The sequence below is a fragment of the Agrilus planipennis genome, unplaced genomic scaffold, assembly GCF_000699045.2.
Source record: "Agrilus planipennis isolate EAB-ADULT unplaced genomic scaffold, Apla_2.0 scaffold234, whole genome shotgun sequence".
NCBI lineage: Eukaryota > Metazoa > Arthropoda > Insecta > Coleoptera > Buprestidae > Agrilus > Agrilus planipennis.
The window spans coordinates 85,668-105,003 of NW_020442398.1; the positions used below are offsets into that span (position 1 = coordinate 85,668).

The 19,336-nt window shown below is 36.0% G+C and overlaps 1 protein-coding gene across 1 annotated transcript in view; it reads left to right on the top strand.

Annotated features, from left to right (window-relative positions):
* The window catches only part of LOC108738956 (serine proteinase stubble), a 121,988-nt gene that overhangs the window by 74,737 nt on the left and 27,915 nt on the right, over nucleotides 1–19,336 (top strand). Inside the window, exon 2 of the mRNA XM_025980111.1 lies at nucleotides 13,112–13,198. Coding sequence (XP_025835896.1) covers nucleotides 13,120–13,198 — 79 coding nt within the window. The 5' untranslated portion in view covers nucleotides 13,112–13,119. The remainder of the gene's footprint in view (nucleotides 1–13,111; nucleotides 13,199–19,336) is intronic.

The following is a 19,336-nucleotide window of genomic DNA, read 5'->3' on the forward strand; positions in this document are numbered from 1 at the left end:
TAAAAAGAATTGAGATTGTAATCGACGTCGAATGCTTAATTAATTTTAGAGATACGTGCCTTGTAATTAAAATGCCGGACTGAATGGCAAATGCTGTCGGTGTTAACGAAAATAATTGAGCATTTGTTATTGAGACCGTTATTTTTCTTTTAGAAACACTATACTATTTAATTCGTATTAGTCATTACATGTGCATCTTGAAAAATTAATTGAAAAGTAAGTTATATTGGGGACGACCAAAATAGGCAAAATCCGCAATAAATTATCTGTGAGATTGGACGTATCTTCTTTCTTGTTTCCACTTGGGATTGTAATCATTTGCTGCGTTTTGAACGCATTTTTGTTAAGTTCGGAAATGCTTCATTAGTAGTACAGACAAAGTAAAAAGAGATAATCTAATAATAGTAAGCGGTACAGCAGTTAGATGTTACTTAGGTAAACAAAAGGTCAGGGTCGGCTTTATAACTGCCTGGCTGGAATTATATCTTTAAACAAGTGTCTTTGCTTTTCTAAATTCCTGAGAATGTTGAACTTTCTTTAAGGTCCAATACTGTCAACATGCTTAACTTCTGCTTGTCTGTATCTCATTCTGTTACACGTTAACTGGTGCAATATTATTCCGTTTTCTTTATTAGTGTTCGCTGCAATTCATACCTGACATCTCTTTTCTATTTTTACGATATTTCCTATGTCTGTCATGAGTTATGTCAGCAACCGCGGACTATTATGTCAATTTTGAACGTCTCAACTATACGAAGGTGTAATTGTTACTGACTATACTACTGAAGAATTGGCTGATTCTCGGTATCTATGGAGTCAGATAACTCAGGATGGAAGGAGCAGCAGAAATAGAAGATAGAGGATAGCGCAAAGTCGAGTCGCCTTCAATGAAGAGAATTTACTTGTATGTTCGCGAACAGTTAATATAGAAATTCGAAAAGGATTGCTAAAGGTTTATGTCTGTAGCGCGGCGCTATACGGGTGCGAAACAAGGAGGGACGCTGGGCGCCATAAACAAAGGTTAGAAGCGTTCAAAATGTGGTGTTCCAGGCGAATGATGAGGATACTGTGGATACAAAAGGTTCGAAATGAGGAAGTACTAGAAATAATATCTAGGAGAACGAAGTCCACTATGGAAGTTAATAAGAAATAGGCGAAATAAATTGGTAGGACACCTTTTTATTCATAAAGGGCTAATTGAAGACATATTAGGAGCAGAAGCAGAAGTTTAGGGGAGTAAAGGTAGACGTAGATTATACGAATGTCCTCAAATAGTTAAGGATGTGGGATGTTCTTGTACACGGTTCTTTGTGACCTAGTGATGCCACCTATACTTAATAAAATTGCGTTACATGTGGCCTAATGCACTATTATTTTTAATTTTTAGTAATGACTATTTAGGTGACAATAAATAGATACCTACTCATTACCCCGGAAATTATTTAAAATGTAATAATTATCTATACACGTGCCTACATCTCTTTGTCACCGGATTGTTTATCTTAATTACATTCTTATTAATGAGACTTTTATTCGTTCTTGCTGTTCCTCAGTAGAAGAATGATTTAGTAATGCGGCGCTTTTAACAACGGTCACCAGAATAAGTTTGAGTGTAAGTAATTTAAACAAATATTTAATTAAATATTGTTGATTAACATTATGTTATTAATTTAGCTTTAAATATCCTAATTGATGTCTAATTAGATTTGTTTTATACCTAGTCTAAAAGATACCCATTAAATTACAAATTTTTTATTTGATGTGCTTGATTGATGATTACATATATTTTTCTAATAGTGAACATTATATAATATTATTAATTTAGTAGTGTAGTGATGATATTTTTTAATGTTAACAATGTAGTTTTATGAAAATGACAACTAGTAGGTAGCATTTTATTGGGTTGTTCGGAAAGTCATTTCGTTTTTTTTGTGGAAATGAAAGACAGTTTTCGTATAATAAACAAATACTTTATTAAATTATATATTGACCGTTCTGGTCCAACACCTTTTGCCATCTTTCTGGTAGTAGCATAATTCCACGCTCATAAAATTTTTGGTCTTTGCTGGCAAAAAACTGATCGAGGAGGTTTTTGACCTCCTCATTTGAGGTGAAGGTTTTACCGTCTAAAAAATTTTGGAGTGACCGGAACAAATAATAATCCGATGGTGCCAGGTCTGGAGAATATGGTGGGTGTAGCATTGTATCCCATTCAAGCTGTAAAAGCTTTTGGCGAGTGACCAAACTTGTGTGAGGTCTCGCGTTGTCTTGGTGAAACACTACGCCTTTCCTGTTGATTAGTTCTGACCTTTTCTGTTAAAGTGCATCATTCAGTTTGTCCAGCTGATGACAGACTTCCGAATTAATCGTTATGTTATCCGGTAAAAGCTAAAAAAAAATACGATTCCTTTAAAATCCCACCAAACAGACAGCATCACCTTTTTTTGGTGAATATCGGCTTTGGAAATGGTTTGAGCCGGTTCATCTTTTTTGCTCCATGACCTCTTGCGTTTGACGTTGTTGTATACAACCCATTTTTCGTCCCCAGTGATGATGCGCTTCAAAAACGGATCATTTTCGTGACGTTTGAGAAGCGAATCGCAGACGTCAATGCGGCGACACAGATTTCTCTCTGTGAGAACATGGGGAACCCATACATCGAGCTTCGAGGATATTCCCAGGCCTTTCAAGTGGTCATAAACTGTTGAATTTGATAAATTTAACCTCAATCCGATCTCACGTGCTGTTATTCGCCGGTTCACATCAACTAATGCCTTTATCGCGTCTTTATCAGCTTCAACCGGCCTTCCCGAACGTGGTGCATCTTCGACATCAAAATTGCCGGATCGAAATTTAGCGACCGAGTTCTGGCACTGGCGTACTGTCAACACACCTTCTCCATACACATCAGACAATTTCTTTCTGGCTTGAACAGCATTTTTACCCTTTCTGTAGTAAAACAGTAAGATATGTCGAAAATGCTGCTTATCGCTCTCCATATTTAAAAGGGCACGAACCAAAAACTACTGCGTAGAATTAGGTGGAATTTTTCACACACAAGCCTTGCTATATGAGCTCTCAAAGCATATAAAAATTATACGGCTTAAATGTGAAGTTGGGTGCAAAAGAATACAATTAAATCCTCTGTCGGGAAAAAACGAAATGACTTTCCGAACAACCCTATACATTGGGTACGAATTATTAAGAACCAAAAATCTGGATGTAAATCACCAGTTAGTATTCCGGATATCAGTCTAATTTTGCTATGGTCTCCTTGGACCATTTAGACAAATGCTGGAGTAGTAATACTTATTCCACAGATAATCCTTTACTTTTATTTTGCTTTCATTTCGTTTACTTCACGCGTATCTCTTCAACCACCACTCATGCATTTATTCCAACGATTCCTAAACGGAGGCTGAAGAAAGTCTTCCGAGACAGACCTTCACTCCCACTTTGCACTAGAATGTAGGCAGCTAGGGCTTCCAGCCACCAACATTTGTAGCTGGTGGTTGATTATTAGGGGCGTAGTTAGGACGCTAAGTTACTATTTGTGGAAACTTATTAATTGTCGCATGTAGTGCATTACAGTAGGTCTTGAAACGAGCGGTTGTTATTGATTGTTTTCATAGTTCCCCACCCCATAAAATTTGGATTGTCGACCTAAGTACGGCCCTTATTTGTGTATTTGTACGTAATTGCTGCCAGTGAAAATGAGGCACGTATAATGTGTGTACAACTCAGAACAATCCTGAATTTGTTTGGGATTCTATTAACTAGGATTTCTCCAAATTTGGAGACCTCGTCCAGAGTCACACGCCTCCTCTGCTAGGGTTGCCACCCGTACTTTATTATAAAGTATTGTACTCTATTTCGACTGTGCGTACGTTAAACTTTACAAGACACGTAAAGTACGCAAAAATACTTTATTTAAGGCCTTAAGTAAACATCGTAATTTTGTAAGCGATTATTCGAAATTCAGAGTATTTTTACATCAAAAATATTGCACAGAAAAAATAGCAAGACATATTTACGGAACAACCTGGTTTCCCAAATCTGTTCAAGGTAGTGTCTGTTCCGACCACTTCAGCATTTACAGAGAGTATTCTCTGTTAGGAACGCAAAGTGGCGGGACGACAGGAATAAAGCTTCATTAAAACTAATTAAAAATGAACTTTTAGTTTACTTAAATCTTTGTTTACCATGTTTAGAGGCTATTAATATATTTATGAGCGACAGCAATTTGTTACTGGCTGCTAGGTGTAACAAAAAATATGTTTTTAAAAACAAAAAATAAAACACTTTATTTTTATGCTGAGTACTTTTTTTTTGAACCTTTTAGTCGAGAAATACTTTATGTAAAGCCTGAAAAGGTGGCAACCCTATCCTCTGCCTTCCTTAATCCTATAATGACACCCCACTTTCACTATTAGCGAAGGTAACGCATTCAGTTTCAATTTTTAATTGTGAATAAAAAGCTAAATTATATTAAACCAACCGAGAATAAAAACGTCTGAGATTTATGCTTTACCATTAAATTTTTTTTGATTGACATTAATGATGTAAGTACACAAACATGCATATAAATCTCCAAGTATAGGTGGGAGTGTTGCAACAACCAATCATCGCCACCTGCGATCTCAAAATCGTGGATCTAATCGTTAATACAATAATAATTAATGTATCTTGTACACCTACACGCACGTGTGTACGTACATGTTTAATTGTACGCTCGGACAATTATTACAAGCCTGATACGCTTGTCCAATCGGAAACATAGTGAGTAACGTGGCACATAAAATGATTGCTTGTTAATGTGTCATCTTCATTGGCGATCTTTAACATTAATTGGCAGTGTGTTTATAGTATTCAGGACAGCGGCTGTGCTGTCTCTCTTCGTAGAAATTATTATTTATCATTGTATGTGGAAGTCGCAACAAGCTTCGATTCGTATTTTCATTTATATTTCTAATAGGACAGCGTTCCGTTTACTATAAATGGGAAATAATTTATATACAATTATTATGTACTATCTAGTAAAAAAATTTGAGACAAAATAATGACGGAATGTTTTTAAAAGGGAACAGCGATATTGACTATAGAATAGTACGGAATGAAAATAAATAAAAATAAGTCAAAAATATCGGTATGCAATGGAGGTGAAGGTAGAGTTACAAAGCTACCCTAGACAAAAATTTTTAGTCTCTCTCCAGTCTCTCAGAGTCTTTCAGCGTCTCTGAGAGCGTCTCTCACAGTTTTTGAAGTGAATGTTCTTTACGGACGGTAGGGTAAGTTCGTTTGATGCGAGTTGCTATGTAACGAAAAATCATGCAACGCATTTCCCCCGCTGTCTGTCTCTATGTATGCTTAGATCTTTAAAACGACACAACGGATTTTAATGCGGTTTTCTTTAATAGATACAGTAATTTAAGAGGAAGGTTTATATGTATAATACATGCATAATATAGTAGAATAACACTGATAATTTTAGAGGTTTGTAATGTGATGTCGTAAATAAACATGTTTTTGCGCTTACATTGCAAACGCTGGCTGAACCCTACGAGATAGATCAAAATAATATACTACAGTATTGTACACCATAAAAAGGTCTACAAAAAAGTCAGCGATGGTATATGTATATCTGTTAGGAATAACCCACAATAACCATTTTTTATCCTTTACTTTTTACGAGAAACAATCGCTTATTTATTTAATATTTATTAATCTTTATCCACTTAAGTACTTTTAAATACATTGTGCATTTAATATAGATCTATATGGCCCTTTACAGCATGTAATTTAAATGAATATTTTCGAAGATATTACAGACTTAAAATGCAGGGACATATAGTGGTTGCGGCGGTACTGCCCCGTTTGTATTGTCTAATGACAAAAAAACTGTGATTGTTGTATATAAAGACATTCTATGGTATATTTACTATCAGCATTACACCTGTACAAAGCATAGTGTACAAATAATACCATTAAACCAATTCCTTAACTTCTATCCTGTGTGTTTGAAGAAGTTTCACTTCAGTAGCGTATTGTAAAATTACACGTTGTATTTTTTTCACAATCTCTCAGTTATTGCCTAGGTGTTTTTATGGATCTCTCACAGTCTCTGTATGAATTGTTAATTCAGAGATTCGAGTCTCTCGTTCAGAGATTCGAGTCTCTCGTACAGAGATTCGAGTCTCTAGTTCACAGATTCGAGTCTCTCGTTCAGAGACTGGATACGAAATGAGAATCTCTCTATGAGCGACTCGAGTCTCTCGTTCAGAGACTGGATACGAAATGAGAATCTCTCTATGAGCGACTTGAGTCTCTCGTTTAGGGACGCTAAACAGTTTTTTTGACAGTCTCGCGACAGTCTCTCTCATCGACACCAGAGAGACTCGATGAGAGACGGAGACTCGAGTCTCGCTTTCAGAGACTCTGAGGGACTGAACATTTTTATCTCGGGTAATACAAAAATTACTGAAGCAACACGTGACGCAGTCACCCGTTGTCGATATTTAGAAGTTCATATAATATAACTCAGGAAGGAAAATATGGGAAAGCAGGCATAGGATAGTAGGTAGGAAATCCTCTGATTCATGGAGGCCTAGTTACAAAATTATTAGAAACAGAAACCGAAATAAAAAGTGGCAGAGTACAACACTTCAACATGTCCAACCTGTCTTTGAACCGATGACTTTCCGATGTTGCACAAAAAGCATTTAAATAAAGATTGGCTAGCGTCAGTTAAAATGAAGTTTTAGAATGATCTTGTTTGAAGTTAAATATACAAAATCGGAGGAAATTTTACTAAAACATTTGTAATATAATAATAGAAAAACCGTTTATAGCGTCATCGCTTACAATGACGCACTGGATGTAACAGTAAGCAATAGATACCCCGGTACTTACTCTTTGCGAGTACTTAAAACAGAAAACCTTTAGGTAAAACGACATCGTTTAAACGGCGCTTTTTATCACACTTTTTAAAGCAATACACCGGCTATAATATCCATTGGGTATTTTTGTTTATTTTTCTATAATTATTGACGACCTAGCGATAATCGTGACTTAGATTTTTAAGTCACCATTAGCCAATAAATAGATTTTATAAGTAGAATATAAAAAGTTCTCGGAGTTTCTACAGTAGGTTAGTTTGTCTACGACGTGCTAATGAGATCCAGTTGGATCTAAATCACGATCTACGTCTAGCAGCTTCGGCAAAAGACATTGAATTCCACAATTCTAAATTCTACAAATGATATTCACACACTATCTGTACTTATTGATTCTATAAGTATTTCAATTGTTTTTATTCTGATGTACAGAGTCCTTAAAGGATATTAATTTAACATTCATTTAATAATTACTTTTGCTAAAACTGATGATAACGTATTCAAGGAAATATTTTCTACGTTTTCTATTATCTTGAATTTAATATATGTACAATACATTGAAATGAAACAGTTCTGAGACCTGGGGACCGTGTAGATAAGCCGTTCATATCATTATTCTATAAAGTCAGGCCTACGTGTAACACCTGTGGACTACGTAATAAATCACTACACAGAGATAACAGTTAGTAATGGTCAACCTCCTGTCACCAATAATTATCCATAATATCGGTTGGCAGTTGCTTGTCGGGACGGGTCCGGATCTTCTGTCCCGCAGGCTCGACCCAATAAGTGGTATGTACATGGATCCAACAACACCAACTAATATCTACACCTATGTATAATAGACACTTTCTAAGTTCGACTTCCTCCAATTCGAGATAACAAGTGTGTGTATTCTCATGCCTTGACACAAAAATTTTAGGTTCAGTAATTTCGGAGATAAGGGAGGTCAATTTTCATCAAACAAGGTTTTAAAGTTACTAAAAAAAAAAAATGAAACCCTTACAATAAGCCGTTTCATTTGATATGTCACACGGTACAATTTGTAAAACTTTTTTAAATTTCCTATCCCCCCCCCCCAAATGACCCCTATGTTCAAAATTAATTTATTTACGTTATACATCCGCGTTTGGGTCGCAGAAATTCATATGTATACTTCATCGGTCCAGTAGTTTCGGTGCAATTAACTATGACAAACGGACAGACAGACACACGAGTTATTCTATAAGGGTTCCGTTTATTATTCGGACGTACAGAAACCTAAAACGGAATAGATACAATAGTAGTAATATGCCTCTTTTGAGGAATGAAGAGTAGTACATTGTACAGAGATCATCCCGTATAAATGTATTATGTATCTGAACCTACACTTTGGTGAATCATTTAAACCATCCTTCGTATATGTACAACACTTCAGCGTACATACAGTTGATTTATGACCGCCTCCAAAAATTGCCGGCATTTCAGGTTAAGTTAAAAGAATGACCCTACTTTATTGGGATCCGTCAAATGGGAGGAGCCTAAAAACATGGCGCCGATTAGGGAAAATTTATCGTAGTTCCTATAGTGTACCGTGCAATTTCCAAGTTTTTAAATTACGATAAAATGATAAGTATTGACACAATATGTGATTGGGCTGACACAAAGCCTCGGAAAGGAAATTTCGTTGAAGGTGAGCGTGTTTTTAATGCCAATCACATTATAAAATTCGGAAATAACAAATCCGGAAGCTAGCCTTCAAATTCCGTCAAGTTTACTGCCTACTTTTTACAAACTTCGGATTTAAAAAGTGATTCACGTTATATAATTGGTGAGGTGATTCTGGGTGATTTAAGCAATATCATATCAATGACTTGCACGTGCAAAGCCGATTTAAGAGAACGTTGCAAACACATTATTGCAACTTTGTTGTATTGCAGCAGGTAGGTTCTTAACCTCAAAATACTTATATCGTATCATTAGAATTGTGTTAAATCAATTACACAGGAATAAATAATTTCTCACTTTATAATTTTAGTATGATTCTAGTTTTAAATATTAAGGTTATGGCTGATGGTAAATACTTGCTGAAATATAATCATGTGCATTAAAATGACGTGAACAAATTTTTATTCCGGAATTCACTTCTTTGATACCTACTGCTTTCATCCAAGCTTCTATTAGTTTACTTTTTTCTCTAATTTTCCGAATATATTTTTTACATATATAAAACGGTTAGTTTTTATTGGAAAGTAGTTAATGTAGGTGAAGAGTGAAGATCTATGTCTGAAGTGCTATTGCAGCTTTTCACTGAACATATTAACTTTTTATTTGATTTAACTTTAGAAGAAAACTTCGTCGACTCCATCATCAAAAAAATTTTTACTTTTTTAACGTGTTTTATTATTTTAATAAACAATTTTACAATTTGCGTGCACAGTTCCTATGTAAATTTTTCCCTCATTCGAGTTATAAATTTTGCCACCAGATGGTGTACGCCCATTTGACGGATCCCAATAGAATATCTTTATATGTACTGCGATAAATTAGCGTTTGATTCACTTGTCATCAAAGCAGCTAACTTCATATAAGTAGGTACATTATTTCCTCATCGTGTGGGCTGATAAAGTGCCTACTGTAGGAGCCGGTATCATGTAAAACTTGCTCGTCCATATGCGTCCAGATGTATAGCAAATGTAGATTACAGAACTCGATAAGACGTATTATTACGCGATGGAAGCTGTTACCTATTAGTTTCGATTTTAATAATATGCACTTGCGGCCGCTTGAAAGTCGATGCGCGAGGAAGGAAAAGCTGATCAAAGAAGTTCCTAGATACACGTGTACTGACCGTGCTCTTTAACATAACTGATATTGAGTTTATATCTATCGTGCATGTTTACTGGCCGCTGATCGTCACTGGATGCAGAATGAGAATCGGACGCAAACGATTCTATGAAATTATGTAGCGGAGAAAATTATACCATTTGAGGATAATAACATTCATCTATAAAATGTTTCCAATCGATTTATGCTTAGATAAAATCATTTGGCAAAACAGAAAATCAATAGTCTTAATAGTAGTTTAAGAATAGCGATGCAACGGAAGTGCCATAACGGAAACAGAAGCGGAAGCAGAAGTGTATGGTAAATTTTTGCGGAAGCGGAAGTAATGATTCTAGGTAACTCTTTAATGCATTGGTCGTGCGTAGGGTTGCCATCCGTACTTATTATAAAGTATTGTACTCTATTTCGACTGTGCCTACGTTATACTTTACGAGACACATAAAGTACGCAAAAGTACTTTATTTAAGGCCTTAAGTAAACATCGTAATTTTGTAAGCGATTATTCGAAATTCAGAGTATTTTTACATCAATAATATTACAAAGAAAAAATAGCAAGCTATATTTACGGAACAACCTGATTTCCCAAATCTGTTCAAAGTAGTGTCACTTTTGCTGTCCGTTCCGACCACTTCAGCATTTACAGAAAAAGTATTCTCTGTTATGAACGCAAAGTGGCGGAACGACACGAATAAAGCTTCATTAAAACTAATTAAAAATGAACTTTTACTTTACTTAAATCTTTGTTTGCCATATTTAGAGGCTCTTAATGTATTTAAGAGCGACAGTAATTTGTTACATGGCGCCGATTAGGGAAAATTTATCGTAGTTCCTATAGTGTACCGTGCAATTTCCAAGTTGTTAAATTACGATAAAAGTATTGACACAATATGTGATTGGACTGAAAAATATGTTTTTAAAAACAAAAAATAAAATACTTTATTTTTATGCCTAGTACTTTTTTTTGTTGAACCTTTTAGTCGAGAAATACTTTATGTAAAGCCTGAAAAGGTGGCAACCCTAGTCGTGCGACTTTCTTGCGAATATTTTGTTACAAATTTTGCATGCACGTTTGTCCATAGTCCAATGTATAAAGGTGTTCCTGAATTCAATTAGAAATTTTTTGATTACATGACTTATTTTCCCACCAAGGGCGTCAAAATCGGTCAATATTGATTTGGCTAATTTAACTAATTATTGACCGATTTAAATATTCAAACAGGCTACTTTATTTAATAAACTTATCGGAAGGTACATCGAATACTATTTACTTTAGTAAATACAGCATTGGCAAACAATTTATGCCAAACGTTACTAAAGTGTGCCTCAGGGCTCACGTCTCGGGCCGTTATTATTTGCAAGTTTTATTAATGACATCCTTGATTGCTTTTAACACAACGGATCTGTTGTAATATCAATGAATGACGTGTCTTATGGTTTGGATATGCCAACTTTCTTCTGCACAAATGAAGACAACCTAAAAATTTTTACAACCCTAGGCTACATACAACAGACATTGTAAAATGATTTCTAAAAGTATTTAAGATATGAATTTAAAATTACTGATTTCTACATCCAATTAATACAGTTTGTAACTCAAACTGATGAGAAGCTGAAGGTACAAAGAATTATCCTATAATGGTTCTTCTTCTCCTATTAGATGGAAATAAAGAAATAAAGCTTTTGGATGTTTCATTCCCACCAGCTAGTAATGTTGGTGGGCGGGCAGTCCCTCCGGACTACGCCAGGAGGTAGGGTGGAAGGCCCTCTTCAGCCTCCTTTCAGGAATTGTGGGAATGGGTGGGTGGTTGTTCGGGTGAGAAAGATGAAACGGACGAAATGAAGACAGAAGGGAATGAAAGATTATCTGTGGAATATGACTACCTCCGCATTTGCCTAAATAATCCAAGGAAACCACAGAAAAACTGGAAGAGGGCAGATGAACCCGGAATCGAACTGGCGTCCACCCGAACGCTAAGCAATGATCTATACCTTTAGGCCATGTCGCTCGGTGAAATAATGAAACGAGAGCAGGGGTTTAATATTTGAGTCAACCCCCACCAGGGGGTGTAATATCTCGGTGAAAAGCCCAAGACTTTGGTTAGAGTTCTGGTTGTCAGAAACTACTGGTCTTAAGGTTGTGTTACGCCGTTCTCCACAGACAATATATGGGAGAAGGTCATAACTGATGCTGTTTGGTTTGGTTGTAGGTTAGGTGTTTTGACATAGTCATAGTCTTTAAAAATATCAGTTAAACCTTTCTCACAACTTTGAGCCAGGGGTTCCCGGGCAACTCTGATCCTCACAAAAGTGTTTCCCTGCTCGGGGAATCACATGATTTGGTTGTAGGTTAGGTATTTTGACATAGTCATAGTCTTTAAAAATATCAGTTAAACCTTTCTCACAACTTTGAGCCAGGGGTTTCCGGACAACCCTGATCCTCGTCAAAGGGGGATCACACCTGCTGATGAGCGTGGGCGCAAATACAAAACTACAGCCTAAACGAGGCTATTATATACAAACAACGAGTATTATTTACTATAGAAATGTAGGCTGACATTGCTGCGCTGTCACTCTATGTTAGAGCCGGACAAACTCGGCTCTTTTGACTCCCGAGTGCTCCTCAGGTATAGCCGAGGAGCACCTCATTGCTCCTGCTAGTGAGATGATTCTTTCCTTTTCTTAACTCTTCCATTTCGTAAGCCCCCTCTTCCGTAGCTAAACCCAATAGTATTTCTACCCTAGTCCAACACGCTACCCCTGAGCTGCGGGATGATTATTAGAAAATTTTCGTAGGTACTATTTAGGCTGCGAAAGGGGCTTCGCTTGCCTATGGAATGGAGGGGCTTGTTACGGGAGTAAAAGGGCGAAAAAAAAAAAGATAGCAATATGGGTCATTATTGCTTACTCTTTCGTACTCATTAAAGGGTATGGAGTGACCTAAACTAACCTCAGTTAGCGGCTTCTACGAAGTCAAATTTATATTTTGGATGATAAACTTTTTGGCATCAGTAAGATAAACGGCTCGTTAACTTGGGTACTTTTTGTGTATAATTTTTTACATCCCCTACGTTGTGATGTTATCACAATATGCACGCTACAGTGCCTCCAGATGTTACCCTTTCAATCTTCCAGAATACTTCATGAGACATGAAGTATAAAATCGATTTGTTGTACATTTCCAAATGCATATAAAACTTTCAAGAAATAAATACAGACCGCCAGCCGAATAAAGAGAAAATAATTTCAAGCGATTTTTATATATTCTGACCAGCACGGTGAAAGAGTATTCAATTATGTTCTTAAGATTAAAATAAATCGTTTTAGATATATTTAAACAAATGCTTTCACTTAAGTTGACGTGTGTACGTAATTGTTTTTTTTTTTACTTTCAGGTTCCAGCATGGTCTGGATTGCGGCACTTTGCAGTGTACTGCTTTATTCGGACCTTCTGGCCACGACGCATTCACAACGAAATCGAGGTAAATAATTAAAAATAATGCGTTTATAATGGTATAAGAGCATTTACATAAATTATCCGGCTAATTTTAAATAATGAGCTTAAGATAGCAAACGAGCCTACTCGTTTTATAAAGAGCGGATTATAAAAACGAGTGGCATTTTTTAAAGCGTTCGCTCTCGCAGGATAATCGCTGTAGAAAGTTCGTAATCATCACCTCCAAAAACTCGTTCATATAATACGAAATATAGTTCGAGATGCTAAAGATCTTGTAAAACTAAATTGGCACCTAGGTCCTTCATCAATTGTTATTTTGGTAAATGGCAACCTCTTCTTTCTTTTACCTTCCTTATATTTTAGATTAAACGTTTTCAATAATAATACGGAAATTGCTGCTTGATTTTTAACATGAACATCATCATCATCATCATAAGGTCGTCAGTCCTAAGACTGGTTGGACACGCACCTCTACTCTTTCCCATCCTGAGCTCCCTTTTATTTTATAACAGGTCAATTGAAAAGTCCCCGGCCTAAAATAGTAAAACACATTTTTTTGCAAAATTCGTTTTTTTTTTTTGTTCAACATAATTCCCTTCAAGGGTGATACACTGATTATAGCGATCCTCCAACTTTTCGATACCATTTTTGTAGTACGATTTGTCCTTTGCTTCAAAATAGGCCTCAGTTTCGGCGATCACCTCTTCATTCGACGAAAATTTTTTCCCAACGAGCATTCTTTTGAGATCTGAGAACAGGAAGTAGTCGCTGGGGGCCAGATCTGGAGAATACGGTGGATGCGGAAGCAATTCGAAGCCCAATTCATGAATTTTTGCCATCGTTTTCACTGACTTGTGAGACGGTGCATTGTCTTGGTGAAGCAGGACTTTCTTTTTCTGCAAATGCGGTCGTTTCTCGGCGATTTCGTCCTTCAAACGGTCCAATAACGCTATGTAATAGTCGCTGTTGATGGTCCTTCCTTTTTCAAGGTAGTCAATGAAAATTATTCCACGCGCATCCCAAAATACAGACGCCATAACCTTGCCAGCCGACTGTTGCGTTTTTGCACGCTTTGGAGCGGGTTCATCGTGTGCAGTCCACTCCGATGACTGTCGATTGGACTTCGGAGTGAAATGATGGAGCCATGTTTCATCCATTGTCACATATCGACGCAAAAACTCGGGTTTATTACGCGTGATCATCTTCAAACACTGCTCTGAATCATCAACTCGTCGTTGTTTTTGGTCAAAAGTGAGCTCGCGCGGCACCCACTTTGCACAGAGCTTTCTCATACCCAAATATTCGTGAATGATGTGATGTATACGTTCCGTTGATATCTGTAGAGTGTCTGCTATTTCATTCAATTTCAATTTACGGTCATTCAAAATCATTTTGTGGATTTTTTTAATGTTTTCGTCCGTAACAGCCTCTTTTGGGCGTCCACTGCGTTCACCGTCTTCGGTGCTCATTTCACCACGTCTAAACTTAGCATACCAATCCTTGATGGTTGATTTTCCTGGGGCAGTGTCCGGAAATTCGTTATCAAGCCAAGTTTTTGCTTCAACTGTATTTTTTCCCTTCAAAAAGCAATATTTTATCAACACGCGAAATTCCTTTTTATCCATTTTTTTCACAATAACAAAAGTTGCTTCACTAAAAATGCTATAATTCACAAACTAATGATCCGACAGCCGTCAAATTTATAGACGCGTCTTTTGAAGGTTTGGACTAACTGAAAATCATATGGATTTAGTTCTGGTGCCGCCATCTATGTGTCAGGCCGGGGACTTTTCAATTGACCCTAGTACCTCTACTGCTCCATCTATCCTGCATTATCTGATTTCCTAGATACTGAAAATCAGCCACTTCTTATTTTTCGTCTCCTATCTTTATACTCACTCTTTAACATTTCAAATTAAATGGCAAATAATTAGAAGAAGGAAATTTTAATGATGTAAATAATAAATTAACATTATTAGGCCATTTTGTTTTCGAAGCAAATGAATTATTGGGTGTGTTCCGAAATATAACCCGGTATACTGGCCAGTGCTGATGACGTCGTGAATCGACGTCATACTGTTGATTCGTTCCGAAATATACTGACCAGTGCGTTGACGTCTAATTGACGCCATATTGAGAATAGTGTTTGTGCTCGTTTACAACAATTTTGCTTCAAAAAGTTATTAACGTTTATTACAATAAAAAATGTCCAAACTCTGAAGCACACACGCCCGTTCGATATACTGTTACGACACACTTGTTTCACCAGTACAACTTGGTGGCACACCAGTACAATATGGCGTCTATTCATGACGTCATCAGCACTGACTAGTATGCTGGGTTATATTTCGGAACACACTCATTATATTCCTTCAGTCAATGCCATCAATTGTTTCAAAACAACACAATTGATTTTCAAATAGTGACCTATACGTTTCAGACATTTTGATCGTGTACCTATTTTGTTAAAATCACAGGCTAGGAATACAGGGGCGGACCATACGTTGTTATTATAGACTAGGGAAGTTAAATTTCTCAAAAGAGAATTCGAAGAGTTAAGTAGTGTTGCCTAGATGTTATTGGAAGCCTTTGCATAAACTGATAATAATCAGCAAGATGTTGAATTTCACCGTAATCGACGACTAACCAATAGGAGATAATATAGAAACAACTACCTTTCCATTAATTATTAATTAATTAATCACCCCTATTTATCTACGTTTATGGTCCAAACTAAATAATGATATCTGGTACTAAATTTGCCTGAATGATTGTTGACGAGCTAGATTTGGAAAAATCGACTGTGCCCACTCGGTATTTTTAACATCCCTCTCTTACACCACAATCTCAAAAATACTTTTACCTTTTTCTTTTCCACAGTGCCTACCGTCTATGCTTCACACCCATAACACAGAGACGTACTCCAAACATACAAATAACATAAAGAGACACCCGATATCAAACTTACTAAAAAATTAGAACTAACACTTTCTTATGACTATTTAGAAATTATTTTTGAGGTAGACTTCAATGAGAACTTTACTTTTACCGGTAGGAAGATTGCGTGTCTGACACGATGTTGATTTTAATTATTTTTACTTTTTCGTTCAATGATTTATCTTTTATGTATGCTCTTATTAAATTCACAAAATACACTTAAGTATAAAATAATGAGACAAATCCGTAAGTGCGGTTAGTGTACAGGCAGTTATTATTCTTCTTTTGCGAGTTGTTATTCTCGTTAAAATGGAGTCGGTATCAGTATTATGATCCGAATAAGGACCGAACCGGCGATCAGAAAGTCGAAAACATAAATTGCAGTGTTGTAAAGATTTCTTGTTTAAGGAATAAAAGAATTAAATTGCCTTTTACTGATTAGACGCTGTTCCAATTCTCTAAAGGATACTATAAGAACAGTTTTCTCTGTTCTCTTTTTTATATATGTATATGGAATGCCTTGACAGCTTTGGTTTTACAAATGAAAATACGATACCCCATTAACACATTTTCATCATAAAAATTAATAAAAGGTTATTATTTATTTTGTATGTCTGGAGTACGTCTCTGCGTTATGGGTGTGTAGCATGGACGGTAGGCACTGTGGAAAAGAAAAATTTAGAAAGGTTTTTAAGGGGTGGTGTAAGAGAGGCATGTTAAAAATACCGAGGACAGAAAAAAGAGTAAGAGGACAGAGGGCGTCAAATTTATGATGAACTACTTCATTAATACCAAAAACATAACATTGGATTTTGGGTTGAACTTTTCCTCGTTCTTGGTCCATCCACTTCAATCCATTCTTTACTTTATTCATCAAGAATGATCCCACATTCAAGAAAACCAAAAAATTTTTATAGAATATGGGATCAAAGTCGATGCAGCGTTTGATTAGCTCTTAAACATTGGGAGTATTTTACAACAGTTTTCCTAATGCCAAATGTTTAGATAGAATCGTGTGGAGAGTCGATTTTTCTGAATCTAGCTCATCAACGATCATCCAGGCAGTGGATCTGCGATCGGAAGGCTCAATGCGTTCATCAGCCCAGGAAGTCGAGAGTCATCCTAGGGCTGCGTGTTCAGTCTTGTTCATGACCTTTGCTGAAACGCAGTAATCCGAGCAGTAAGTCGGCTATTGGGATCCGTCAAATGGGAGGAGCCTATAAACATGGCGCCGATTAGGGAAAATTTATCGTAGTTTCTATAGTGTACCGTGCAGTTTCCATATTTTAAATTACGATAAAATGATAAGTATTGACACAATATGTGATTGGGCTGACACAAAGCCTCGGAAAGGAAATTTCGTTGAAGGTGAGCGTGTTTTTAATGCCAATCACATTATAAAATTCGGAAATAACAAATCCGGAAGCTAGCCTTCAAATTCCGTCAAGTTTACTGCCTACTTTTTACAAACTTCGGATTTAAAAAGTGATTCACGTTATATAATTGGTGAGGTGATTCTGGGTGATTTAAGCAATATCATATCAATGACTTGCACGTGCAAAGCCGATTTAAGAGAACGTTGCAAACACATTATTGCAACTTTGTTGTATTGCAGCAGGTAGGTTCTTAACCTCAAAATACTTATATCGTATCATTAGAATTGTGTTAAATCAATTACACAGGAATAAATAATTTCTCACTTTATAATTTTAGTATGATTCTAGTTTTAAATATTAAGGTTATGGCTGATGGTAAATACTTGCTGAAATATAATCATGTGCATTAAAATGACGTGAACAAATTTTTATTCCGGAATTCACTTCTTTGATACCTACTGCTTTCATCCAAGCTTCTATTAGTTTACTTTTTTCTCTAATTTTCCGAATATATTTTTTACATATATAAAACGGTTAGTTTTTATTGGAAAGTAGTTAATGTAGGTGAAGAGTGAAGATCTATGTCTGAAGTGCTATTGCAGCTTTTCACTGAACATATTAACTTTTTATTTGATTTAACTTTAGAAGAAAACTTCGTCGACTCCATCATCAAAAAAATTTTTACTTTTTTAACGTGTTTTATTATTTTAATAAACAATTTTACAATTTGCGTGCACAGTTCCTATGTAAATTTTTCCCTCATTCGAGTTTTAAATTTTGCCACCAGATGGTGTATGCCCATTTGACGGATCCCAATTGGAAAACAAAATGCATTTATTAGCCCAGGAGAAGTCATCCTAAGGCTGCATCTTCAGCAATTCTTCATGGCCTTTACCATCCGTAGAGTGAATCGGCTATCCAGTGACACAGTACATTTATCAACGGAAATCTATAGTCATCCTAAGCTTGTTCTTCAACAGTCGTCACTGACTATCAAAAGACACAATGCATTTATCGGCAGAAGGTCTAAATTCAACTTCGTCTTCAATAATCGTCAGGGTCTTTACTGAAACGCAAACATCCGGGGAGTAAATCGGCCATCAAAAGACGTAATCTGTTGATCAGCAGACGGTAGAAAGGCATCCAACCTTGCGTTTATAGCATTCTTTTACTGAAGTGCTTTGTCCACTTAGTTTTACTATAAAATTGATGTCCATCGGCCGCTAGTGGATGGATGGTCAATCTCTAATACAAAAAGGGCTTTATCAAACCCTAGGAGCTCAGTTCGGACAGTCAAACCATTTTCTGTTAGTACTATGAACAACATTCCTAAAGTTACTTCATTAGAGTATCTTTGGAAACTTCTTCTTCAGTTCATGATTATATAAGATACATGTATACTAGATATTTTGTATAATTGCGACAATTTTCTTTTTCTTACTGAAAGAAGGAGATAATATTTAAGGATGTTTGGGAGGTACAATCGGAGACAAGTACATAAAATTAGAAATTCGTGATTAATTAGGTTTTGCAGCATAACATGAGGTAAATAAATACTAGCTATACAAAAAAAAAGGTATACGATTTGAGAGAAAATTTGGAATTTAACCAAAAACATTGAAAAAAATAAGAAATAACGAATAATATGGAAAATTTTTAGCTGACTTTTGGCAGTGAATATGCCTTGATCCGTCGAAACAAAAAAATATTTAGATTCAATCTCTATTAATAATGAGCGTAAAACTTTTTAATATGTTTAAATAATAATTAAAACTTTAAAATTGCATTTATTTCAGACAATTATAAATATTATCATTATATTATCAAGTAAAAACGAGATTTTCAGCTAA